Source organism: Artemia sp. Qi Xiang Cuo, chromosome 5 (assembly GCF_049724085.1).
Source record: "Artemia sp. Qi Xiang Cuo chromosome 5, ASM4972408v1, whole genome shotgun sequence".
Taxonomy (NCBI): Eukaryota; Metazoa; Arthropoda; class Branchiopoda; order Anostraca; family Artemiidae; genus Artemia; species Artemia sp. Qi Xiang Cuo.
The window spans coordinates 44978630-44991606 of NC_142798.1; the positions used below are offsets into that span (position 1 = coordinate 44978630).

The 12977-nt window shown below is 34.8% G+C and overlaps 1 protein-coding gene across 1 annotated transcript in view; it reads right to left on the reverse strand.

Annotated features, from left to right (window-relative positions):
* Positions 1 to 12977, reverse strand: part of LOC148952176 (lachesin-like) — a 160469-nt gene that overhangs the window by 97315 nt on the left and 50177 nt on the right. The window contains exon 3 of the mRNA XM_089088866.1: positions 12689 to 12899. Coding sequence (XP_088944992.1) covers positions 12689 to 12899 — 211 coding nt within the window. The remainder of the gene's footprint in view (positions 1 to 12688; positions 12900 to 12977) is intronic.

Genomic DNA, 12977 nt, shown 5'->3' on the forward strand with positions numbered 1-12977 from the left:
GCACATTACCTGTAATGGGTTGTTGGGTCTAGAGAACCCTATGTCCACGTGGGATATTTTACACCCGTAGGAATAACCAATAACTAGGGATACATTTGCACAAACACACAACTTCATTAGATAAGTCTCCGACATTGAAAAATACAAATGAGAACTTTGATTTGGCATTGGCCCTACATATTTTCGAAAATCCGACCCATCTGGTTCTTTTTGACGAGGTCACCTTAATATCTACTGTAATTGGCCTACCACAAATTTTTAAAGAGGTAATTGAAATAAAAAAAAAAAAATACATAAACCGAAATTCAGCAATAAATAGAGATACTGGAGACATCTCATTAAGCTTAATTTATGACAGTTTAATTTTGAAGGACTCGATCAATATTTTCGCAAGGTAACAAACAGTTCGTGGTAACAAACTGTAAGTAAGGAGCGACCCGGCTCAATAGTAAACGAAACTCGAAAAAACAGAATTTTGATATCAATCAAAAGAATCAAATTTTTATGCTGATTTCAAATATATAAGTTTCATCAAGTTTAGTCTTACCCATCAAAAGTTACGCGCCTGAGAAAATTTGCCTTGTTTTCGAAAAAAGGGGGAAACAACCCCTAAAACTCACAGAACTTTAATGAAAATCATAGAACTTTAATGAACCCTAATATAGAGGTTTCAAGCTCCTATGTGCAAAAATGTGGAATTTTGTATTTTTTGCCAGAAGAAAGATCACTGATGTGCGCTTATTTGTTTGTTTTTTTGTTTATTTCTCCCAGGGGTGATCTTATTGATCCAGTAGTCCTAGAATATCGTGAGAGGGCTCATCTGAACGGAAATTAAAAGTTCTAATGCCCTTTTTAAGTGACCAAAAAATTGGAGGGCAACTTGGCCCCTTCCCGCGCTCATTTTTTCCCCAAAGTCACCCAATCAAAATTTCGAGACAGCCATTTTGTTCAGCATTGTCGAAAATCTAATTAATATGTCTTTGACGATAACTTAATCCCCCAATGTTCCCAGGGGAAGGGCTGCAAGTTATAAACTACGCAAAAGTTTGACTCTGTCTTACAACTTCATTTTTTTAAACAATAAAAAACTTTAGCGTAAAGAGCGAGGAGTTGAGGAGGGGACAGCTCCTTTCATATACGGAATAATTTCTGTTCGTTTTAAGTTTTAATGTCACTCCTTACTTTCAGTTTAAAAAAAACTTGTTTTTTTTAGTTAATAACTTGAGAGAACCTATTTGCACATCAAATGATGAAGGAATTTGTAGACCAGCTAAGGCTATAGCAAAACAAAGGATTATTGCTCAATCATCTTGGTAGATTTTTTTAATTGATTCCAACCTGGTTCTTATTTAGTTTTTTGTTCTGTCGTTGTCAAGTAAACTTCGAAACGTTCGATTTTCGTTGTTTTCTTTCTTTTTCGTTTAGCACTGAGGACGACTCGGCGGAGGTCCTTGTCGAAATATTTGTTTATTTTTTCTTCTTCATGGTTCACCACTGGCTCACAAAATCCTCGTTTTTTCACCTTTTTTGATTTTCTTTTTCATTTTGTTATTTTCTTTCATCTCTGAGTTACATTTGCCATGTCTTGATGCAACCTATGCAACCTGCAAAATACTTGATAACTTCAATTTAAAATCAACGGAATTGAATTGAAGTTATCAAGTATTTTGCAGTAGGTTGCATCAAAACATGGCTAATTGCAGAAATAGAAAAAGTCAAGACAGATAGTCAAAGTAATTGAGAGGCAAATGTTTAAATCGTATGTCAGTAATTGAAGAAACACATTTATATAATACAATGTTCCGTTTCGACTGGTTAAACTTAAATATTCTTTAACCTTACATATAACTTTTGAAAGCGAAACTTAAAGAAGTAACGAAACTTAAATCCTAATTAGGAAGGAGAGCAAATGAGATAAAAGGATGAGTACAACTATATACCGGTGTAATTAGAGCCTTTGCAGTTACTTACGTGGCAGGGTGAGGGGCCTTCAACCTACATGTCAAAATTCTAATGTTCTCTTTTTTCTTCTTCTCTATGTATGAATTTTAACGGTAGCCTACTGTTGTATTATATATAACACACGAAAGAAGTCAAGTTTGGCTAATGCTAATAAAATAAAATAGGATGAAAATATAATTGTTTAGAAACAAATTTGGGCTATACATTTGCACATTAGGGAGAGGGGGGCTGTGGGAGGGGGGGGGGGGGTAAAGCATAACATATAATAAATGCGTAACCTAAACTAACCTAGGTACCTTCTCTCCTCCCCTAAACCCCCAAAAACAACAGTTTAAATATTGTAAACGTGATAAGAAATCACGCTTTACAATCCATTATCTCTTGCAAATACCCGTTTGACAGGTTTCCATTTGTATTTCCTTGTACAGTCTATAGCGCTGTGTTATAAATAATACATGAATACCATTTTAACCCCTCCTCCCGATGCGCCAGTCCTCTTGCCCCTATAAATTATTTCGTATGTGCCGTTTTATAGCTACACTTAATCAAAAGTGCATACTTTTATAAAATTAAATAAAAAAACAAGTTTTTCCAACTGAAAGTAAGGAGTAACACTAAAACTTAAAACCGACCGATATTACTACGTATATAAGGGGGTTCGTACCCTAGTCAATACCGCGCTCTTTACGCTAAAGTTCGAATTTTGTTCGAATCACAAATCCCTGAATCACAAAGGCCGTTTAATTAGAATAGATAGCTCTTTTGAAAGTATTAAAAAAAACTTTAGCGTAAAGAGTTAAGTATTGACTAGGGGGTGAACCCCCTCATATACGTACTAGTTTCTGTTGGTTTTAAGTCTTGATGTTGCTCCTTACTTTCAGTTGAAGAAACTTGTTTTTATTTAATTTCTGATCGTTTTTTCAATAATGCTGTGAAATCCGACACCCCCTTCATAGAAATGTCCCTTCCTCCAATGAAACATCCTCCATGGAAAGATACTCCCCCTTAACCCCCTCCTCCGACCCCTCCCATCCCACCAGAAAAAATCACTCCTGAAAACGTCTGTATACTTCCCAATAACCAATACTATATGCAAACAATGGGCAAAGTTCATAAATTGCAGCCCTTCCCCCAGGAACTGTGGGGGACTACGTCTGGCTATCTCAAAATTTTGATAGGATGACTTTGAGAAAAAATGAGCGTGGGAGGAAGCGAAGTTGCCCTCCAGTTTTTTGGTCACTTAAAAAGGACACTAGAACTTTTAATTTCCGTTCGAATGAACCCTCTCACGATATTCTATGACTACTGGATCGATATGATCACCCCTGGGAAAATAAAGGAAAAAAATAAACACGCATCCATGATCTTTCTTCTGGCAAAAAATACAAAATTCGAGATTTTTGCAGAGGGTTTTCTGTTGCGCTGAAACTTATGGTTTGATTTTCATTAAGATTGTATCGCTTTAAGGGGATATTCCCCCCTTTTTTCGAAAATAAGGCATATTTTTTCAGGCTCGTAACTTTTGATGGGTTAGATCAAATTTGATTAAACTGATATATTTTAAATTAGCATAAGAATCTGATTATTTTGATGTATCTATTGGTATCAAAATTCCGTGTTTTAGAGTTTCGGTTACTATTGAGCCGGGTCACTCTTTACTTACAGTTCGTTACCACCAACTGTTTGAAAATTTATAATAGAAATATAATTTTAGCCTTCACTCTTCCCCTGGCGACCTTATCTGCTGTATCGCAATGGCAACCGATAATTCTGTTTTATTATTCCATTTTAAGGGTGTTCCATATTTTAGGACAAAGTCATGGTTCTTACGCAGCAATTAAACTCTGACTGTTTACAACACACTAGGTGTCAAATTAACGAGGTAAATTGTTAAAGTGGCATCAGACAATCAGAAATGATTGTCGATTAATTGTAGCTGAATTACTTGTCAAATTCTTTTTTACTGTATTTGTACAAAATAATTATCCAAGTTTCTGTACCATTAACAAACATTGCTTTTGTATTGAATTAACCTAAGGAAAAACTTTCCCAAAATAGTTATTGAAAGACAAGTAAAGAACGATTTCAGAAATGGAAACTCGCAGATATAACGTCATACGGAAAGTCAAACGTGAAACGAACAGAAACCACAATGAATGAAGAAATGTAACCTAATATGGACAAGAATTAAAGTAGGAAATTATGCCAAACTTCAAAATAAGCGAGATTACTAAAAATGAATTAGGGAAGCCTGAAACAAAAAGGAACTAATATAGACCGAACAAGACAAACTTGAAAAAAGAAGAAGAAATTACCACAAATATGAGCAAGACTGCCTCCCTTAAGATTCCCTTCAGGCTGAAGTATCAAAACAATCATATAAACACAATACTAATCATGTGTAGAGGGAAGGAAAAATTACTTTCAATTTAGTTTTAATATTTAGAAAAGAATGTTTTTTGTCGCCATTTTTCTTTTAATTTCAATCACTTAAGAAGTTTCTGAGATTTATATCAAAATAAAATTTCTAAACACCGATGGATGACTTCTGAACCAAAGCCAACCATTATTTTGAATTAGCCAACCAATAAATCATTTGAATTGATTTTCTATATTTTTTAAGGATGTTTACTCGAAGGAAAGAAAATAATGATGAACATTAAATTAGTATCAGAAGACTGAAATTGTTGAAATTATTATTAATTTTTTAGATCAAAATAAAACACAAAAAAAGTAACTCTATAGATTTGAAAAGTATACAATTTTTAATTTTATGATAAAGAAAATATATTTGAAATGTATTTTTAGCAAAGCAAAAAGGACGCCCTAGCCTTTGGAGGCCATAGGGGGCAGTGAAACAACGCTCTTGCGCCAATAAAGGACACTCAGTAACAGGAAAATAAGGAAACATAAATATTATTCTTGCCAAAACCGATAAAACCAGAAAAGTAAAACACAAATATCCATTAAAGAATCATAATGTAGCAAAAATTATGTGAACAATTGAAACTGGCTAAACTACTTGAATAGAAGTTTGAAAATACGTAATAATTTGAACAAAAGAGCTGAAACGTTGAAGACTTTAGGACAAAATATTGATAAGGACGAAAACACTTGAACAAAAATAGAAACAACACGAGATTGCTTGAGCAAAATTCAACAAAAGGAATTAGTTGAACAAAAATTTTGAAAATACCAAATTACTGGAACAAGAATTTAATTATATTTTCTACCTCTTTGCCCTTTGAGTTTTTTATTTTTATAGCTACAACTTTCACATTACAAGAATCCCAGTTTTTTCAAAACTACACAAGTTTTCTTTCAATTTTCACAACAAGACGCTTCCCAATTCAAGAATGTTAGCAAATTTTGCATTTATTCATTCTAACCCTTAGGATTTTCATATTTCTGTAACTAAACTTTTCACATTTGGAGAATACCAAGTTTTTCAAAATTCCACAGTTCTTATATGAGTTTTCGACAGTACAACCATTCCAATTCAAGAATATTAATAGATGTTGTATTTTCCTACTTGTAAAGTAATCTGAAAACTGACTATAACGAGATTGAACCCTTTTGAACCAACAGAGGAGACGCACTAATGGAAACGTAAGCATACATATCTTAATCTTGCTAAAATCCAATAAACCAGGGAGACAAAGACACCACAATCCCACAGAGAAACCTGATACGGTGAAACTGAGTAAAAAAAAAAAAAATTTAGAAATCTGTAAAGACCTCGGGAAAAAAATTGAAAAAAGACAAAATAGCATAAAAAATTCCAAATGGTGAAACCTTTGGGAAAAAAATTGAAAATGACGAAATCAAGCGAACAAAAATAAAAATTTGCGGGAAAACCTTAATAAAAATTAGAATTACTTGTCATCATCTTTTGGAGAATGATAGCCTTTAAAACTAGTGCTTTCAGGATAAGGTGACGATGATTCGGCACCAAGAGAAAGTTTATAGTGACCCAGTTCGGGCTGGAAGATATTTTAGAGCTCTTGCTCTCACTCGAAAATTTCAAGAAAGTGTGAGGCACTATCGGAATAGTCATAAAATAGGGCGCGAGCTTGATGCAGCAAGATGATCTTCAAGAGCAGCGATGCCAAACGTGATACAACTGTACCATTTTGCCACATTCCTCCTGAACTGGTACAATTTAGTACAATTTCGCATAATATGGAACATTTTACAAAATTATGATACAATGTGGTACAATTCAGTATTTTTATAGTGATGTTTGTATTCTTTCATCTATGTATGATTTTATTTCACTCTGATCTTGTTCGCTATATTCGAGATAAGAGATAGACAAGCAACACCTATTTTCCTTTTTCCGTAAACAGACACTTCCAGCTTCCAGAGGCCGACAAAAACATTTCTCAGTGTATCATGTCTTACCGATTGAAAATGAAAAGCTAACAATGAAATGTGATTAATTTTGAAAAGCCCAGCTGTTACTATTCGTCATGTCAATGAAGTGAAGGAAGCTAAGAATGGTGCACGGAAGAAAGTTATGAAGGACTCATTCTTGCAATTGGTTGAAGTACAGCACAGCACAGCTAAAGGTCTATATAGAGTGTTAACAAAACTTCTTCTTGAAGAGATGGAGTGCCAAAGCAGAATCCGATTAGTTTTGCATTAGATAACGCATCTGTAATGTTGGGAGGGCAAGGTGATTTGCAATCAAAGCTTTCGCATGATTTATCAAGCCTATATGTTTTTGGGTGTACATGCCACTCCACCCATTTGTGTGCCAGTGCAGCAAGTCATAAGTTACCTACAAACGTCGAAGAATTCTGTCAAGATCTCTACAATTACCTTTGCAGAAGCGCAAAAAGAACTGATGAATTTGTCGAAATGCAGAAGTTCATGGAGCCTGAAGGGCACAGAATCCTGCGCCATGTCACAACTAGGTGGCTTTCACGACTTCCAAGTATTATGTGTTATCTCGTACAATGGGATTGTTTGATACTTTTCTCCGGAGTGAAAGCTTTAAAGAAGGAAACAAGCAAGCCAAAGCCACAGCTATACTCGAAAACTTGCTGTCCCTTACATTCAAAGCTTATTTTGCTTCTCTCGCATTTATTCTACTACTGAACTTAATCGGTTGCTTCAGTTGTAGTGTACCCAAATTCACATTTTGTGCAGTCAATTTAGTGAGATGTATGCAGCGATTATCAACTTTTTTATGAAGCCAAGCTGCGTGGAGTCGACAGAAGCACCTTTGATACATCTCAGGGACCCAATGCACTTTAAAGACATGAAAGAAATAGACTGTGGCAGTCGTGTAGAGGTTATATTTATCAACAACAAAACTTAGTTTACAGCTGCAACTGGCTTCAAATCAGTGTGTTCGAAATACACAATACAGCTGAGTGACGAAATAAGGAAAAGGTTTTTCAGTTTAAAATACTCGTCGGCTAAAAACTTAGAAAGACTGGACCCAAAGATAGCTGTGTCTTCTGACCACTGAATAATCAAGCATTGTCCCATTACTTGTCCAGTTTCCAAATTTGGCAAAGGAGACTGATGTGGAAAACATTGCCATAGAATGGAAAAGGCTACCATTTTGCGCGTATCTCAAGAAACGTGCAAAGTCTGACACAGTTTATTTCTGGTTTAAAGTACTAAAACGATGTGATGGTCCTCAAGTCAAAAGTATCCCATTCTTGGGTGAATTCATGATGGAAATGCTTATCTCAACCACATTCTTCTGCTTGTGCCGAGAGGGCCTTTTCAACTGTTAATTTAAACAAAACAAAATTGAGAAATAAAATCGGTTTTACTACTCTTAATGCTGTTCTGGGTGCTAAAAGAGTCGTTACCAAGGAATGGAAACCCTCCATAAGCATGGTGATACACCCCAACTGGGGAAATACTGGAAAAACGTACAGAAAATCTGCAACTGCGATTGCCATGGCTTCTGATTCAGATGGTGATGCTTAATGTTTATTTTTGGTCATTTTTTTTGTGTATAGTTTTTGTAGTATAGAGTAGTTGAAACCTCATATAAGTCAAAGTTTATATAGTCAGTTCAAGTTTTAAAAATAAAAGATGTCGTTATCTAGTTGTTAAAGATGATTTAAAAAATAGTGAAAGACATGGTCTTTGTTGTACCATTTTAAGGGATATATATTTTAATCGACATTACAAGGTGACTGAAAGATCTCTTAAAGGCATTTTGGAGAAACATATTGGTTCAACTTTAAAATCTTCAGTACGTGTTAGACCAGACCAGTACGTGTTGGACCCAAAGTCGTTTCTTTAATCAGTCTCAATTTAATAAGAATTTGTTTCCTGTATAGTTATAGTTTCCTGTATAGTTTCCTGTATAGTTTCATAGTATCAAGGGAGGGCTACAGGAGTGATCCTCTTCCCCATCGAAATCTTCATTAAAGGGAAAAGGGATATATATGCAAACTAAAGGATATATATGCAAATTATTAAATGGAAAAACAGGTCCCAGCAGCTGCTTTTGTGCAATATTCTGTAAGAATAAAAGGCTAAAATTCAATTTTAGCCCTTGATTTTTATTAAAATCGTCATTTGGGACCAATTTCAGGGCAGTGCTATAAACGGTCATAAATAGCCGAAAAACAACGACTTTTTTGGACCTGTAGTAAAATGTTACTGCAGCAATATATATTACTCCGAACAATTTCTTCAAGTACTGTTAGGAGTAATTTACTGTATTAGAAGAGATTGAAAAATGAAGGAATAGAGAAAGAAAGTGAATGAAAATGTCTTGTACAAAATTTTCATAGGTAGTACTGTACGTCATCGACGATCCGCGTGTTACAAACGAAATGGGATATGGTACAATTTTTTGTCTTTGGTGCATTTGTCGTGCAATTGGTGGTACACTTTGTTTTGAAGTGTTGGCAACATTGTTCAAGAGAAAGATGACTATTTTCAGTTGCTTTGTATTCATTGAACTATGAAGTGGTAAACCATTTTGTGCTTTATCGAATTGACGAGTACAGAAGGCTGCACATAAATACAATAGACTTTTAATCTGGGCGGTTGGCTTTAAACCCAAGAGAGAGATAAAAGAAATTATTTAAATATAATTCAAATTTCTTGAAAGGGAGTAGAGAACAAGAAGAACAGTGCGCAGTTGTGTCGGTCTTAAATAGGCTGGTGCTTTGATGAATTGGCATCAGCATTTAAAAGACAAAAATAGATCCCAGAGAAAATATAACAGTCATTTTGGCAACTAGTTAGTTGAGCAGGAGCTTACGAAGATCTAAAGACCCTATAAACCTTTTTTCTAGGATTAGTTGTCATTATTTGAAAGATAAAATTAGTCTTGGTAGAAAATATAAAATTCATGGGAGTTAGTAGTGGGCGAAGATGGAGGTCGGGCAGCTGTGTTGGTCATGGTGAGTTCCCATTAGTATTTGGAAGTTAAAGTTAGGTATAAAAAAAAAAAAAAAAAAAAAAAAACTCAGAAGAAAATCTAAAATTAACGGGAGTGAGTAGAGTGAAGAAGGAGCGTACTTAGTTGTGTAGGCCTTTGGCACCTTCTTGCTAGGGCTAGTTTTCTTTAGTTTCTTTAGTGAAAGATAGAATTAGAGTCGAAAGAAACTTAAAATTCATGCGAGAAAATAGCGAGAGGAGCAGGAGCGTGCGTAGCTGTTTTGGGATTGTTGCTAAGATAACTTGTTATTGGAAGGCACTTACTGAAGGACAAAACTTATGCACAGATATGGAATTTATCTTCTAGTTTTATTGACAAGTATTCATTATAAAAAGTCCCTTCTAGTTGTTTAGGGAACTCTAGCAAAAAAAATGTAGATTTCTCTTCAGACGGCACAGTTATAGGTGACATTACAGTTCGAAAAAACATGGACTTCCAATTATATTCACCTCCATTAAAAATGAAGAAGAAAATACTGGTGTTGTTAAATACTGGTGAAATGTTGGTGTTAAAATGTTAGCGAGTTTACCTGTTTTTAAAACCATGCACGTCTCCGGAAATAAAAAAGAAATGAAAAAAAGAAACATAATTTCTCTGAAAGCCTGGAGCACATTTTCCGAATATGGAAGAAAATGGCTTCTAAATACTGATATATCGTTGTGATCTAATGTATACTTTTCCATTCAAATTTCAATTAAAACAAAAGACCTGGTAGCACCTGTCCCTTTCTATCACACTGCAGCACCGATATTCATAGCTTGATCCAAAAAACTCGCGCAAATGAACGGCGATAGGGAATAATTTTGACACCCACCCCCTAAAATAAATTAACTTCTTCTAAATGTATGTGAACGTTCACGGAGATTTAGAAACTCTGATCATAAAACTACAGTTTTTGACACTTGAGTCTCATTCCCCCATTCCTCACCCGTACAAACACCCATCACCGATTCTTCGTTATAGCTGACGCGCAATTATTCATCATTTATTAACCTTAAAATTAATCAATTTAGTTTAAGGAAGCTTTAGAATGAACGTCTGCATAAACCATTGATTTTGTATGGACTACGTGCAAATTTAGGAGCAAATACATTTATTTTTTGACAATTTTAAGTCGATTGGCTGCCTCAGAATTTTCAATCAAAAGCTTATTTCTGCTTCCTTTGTGTCAAATCGTTGTTTTGTGCCGCGAAATGGCAGAAAACGCCACTTTGCTATGGTACAATCTTTTTTGCTACTTTAAAAAACACTAGAACTTTTACCATACATTAATATGAGGGTTTTTCCGATTTTCCATGACCATTGTTTCATTTCCATGCCCATTTCCTCAAAATCACACCCCTTTTTAAAGATATTTCACTTATTTTTTGAAAATCATGCAAATTGTGTTGTAATTTGGTTTGTAACTTTTGGAAGTTAAACTTTAATTTAATGAACTTCAAGCATTTAGAATACCCATTAAAGGTCAATTCTATTTATGTATATTTTGTTACCGAAACTCCCTTTTTTAGAATTTCGGCTAATATTAGTATGAGTCACTTCTTATTTACCGTTTCTTACCTGAAACTATGTAATTCTTCACCACTGTTGAAAGAAATTATATTTTTCCTATTTTAAAAGTTAATTTTATTGCCGGGCTTCAAGTTTCTAATATCACTAGCATACTAAAGAAACAAGTGAAGGATTAGCTCCAGTTTATTTAGGAGCGAAAGAACTATACAAGCTTAGGAGGTACATAAGACACAATACTCTGTCTCAGTCCTAAGCACAGAAAATAAAAGGGTACTTCTATGATATAGCCCCTACCGCTCAAGTTGTTCATTCATTGACGCAGTATAGAACCGTTTTTTTTTTTCGTTAGTTTTTTTCAACTTAGCGCGAGACAAGACAAAGAGGAGTGACAAAATACATGGAAAATATAATTTGGGCTATTTATTTGCAGATTAGGGGGGGGGTAAAGTGTTTGGACAGTTTGTGGTTAGAAAACAATTCTTACTTGATAATGCACAGAATAATTGTACCTAACAGGTTGGGTATGCAGACCGGCTATACTATACCCCCCCCCCCCGAATGTGCAAAAATAAAGCCCAAATTTGTTTCTAAAGTATTATATTTTTAGCATACTTAGGTATAACACGTTAGTATTGAGCGTCAGAGAAACATATTAGAAGAATATTAGGTAGGGGCTATAGCATACAAGTACCAATAAAAGAGTAAACTCAGCAAAAATCACAAATAGAATTGGCTGATCAAAGTAAATGGTAGGACTTTTGACCCATATGAACCGTTGTGCATGCTTTGATCTATCACTTTTGGATTTCGATCTCACCAAAGCTACTAAATGTTGCCTGACTTGGTTGCCAGCTTGAAAGAAGCTTTCCAGTCGAAAGCAGAAACGCAGATCGAAGAATTGAAAGCTGGGCGGAACAAATTCACTAAGACTTCTCTGACATAGAGTATACGAGTATAACATTCCTTTTCAGCTCCCACGCTGTAGGCTCTGGCTGAAGGACAAGTGAAAGCCATCTTTTTTGCCTCAAGTAAGAACTGTACGAAACCTTCCAAATTTCGGAATCATATTCAATAGTCCGTTCAGATGTCCTATGTCACTTAGTCAGAATAAAATGAAATCAGTGGTAAAGGAGGAAAAGACAAAACATAAAAAGTGTTGCTGTCGTACACCAAAAAATGAAGTAAATTAAAAGATCAAAACAAAGGCATCATAAGGACGGAACATATTTAGTACCGGCCTTGCTCTTTAACAGTGGTGCCAATTCATAAATTGTAAGAGGAGGGACGAAGATTTGTGTCCATTTTTTAATAAGGCTATACACGAAGCATTTTTTATCAAGGGGGAGGGGTACATTTTATTCAATATTAACGAACATACAAAAAAAGCATTTCACAAAATATGGGGAGCGATTCCCACTCCCCAAATGTTGCCGTTGTTAGACTTGGAGAGACATCTCATATGGATGTCTCTAAAGTAAGAAAAGCAAACTGTTTAGATTTCGTAATAAATTATTTATTCTTAATAAGATGATATGACGAAATTCATAGTGAAAACAGCTCGTCCTAATCAGTGGCAGTAATTGTGATGGTAATTCTAATTACAAAAATCCAAATAAGTAGCAATATTCTAACGACAAAAGCTGTAAAGTAAAAATGACAGAAAAAACACTTTCGGTGGGTCCTAACATTTAGGAACTTTCGAGGACTTCTTCGTATTACTATAGTAATCTTTTTGAGATTAATACATTTTCCAAAAAGAGTGGATTCAAACATTATATGGAAAAGTACCTTTGACATCGAGTTTAACTAGAGCTGTTCTTGGAGGTAGAGTCCCAACGTGACATTCATAGTAACCTGAATCTGCCTCATCTACTCGAGTAATTTGTAAAAACCAATGCTCCGACTGTTTGTCATATAATGGTCGCACTCGTTTGTCACTTGTGTATGTCATGCTTCCGACGCTTAACAAACGAACATCTTTTCTTCTAAACCAAGAAACCTAAATAATAAGTTAACATCCGTGTATATGATTTTATAAATGATGAAGCAAATCAGTTTAGTTAACAGAAACCTTAAA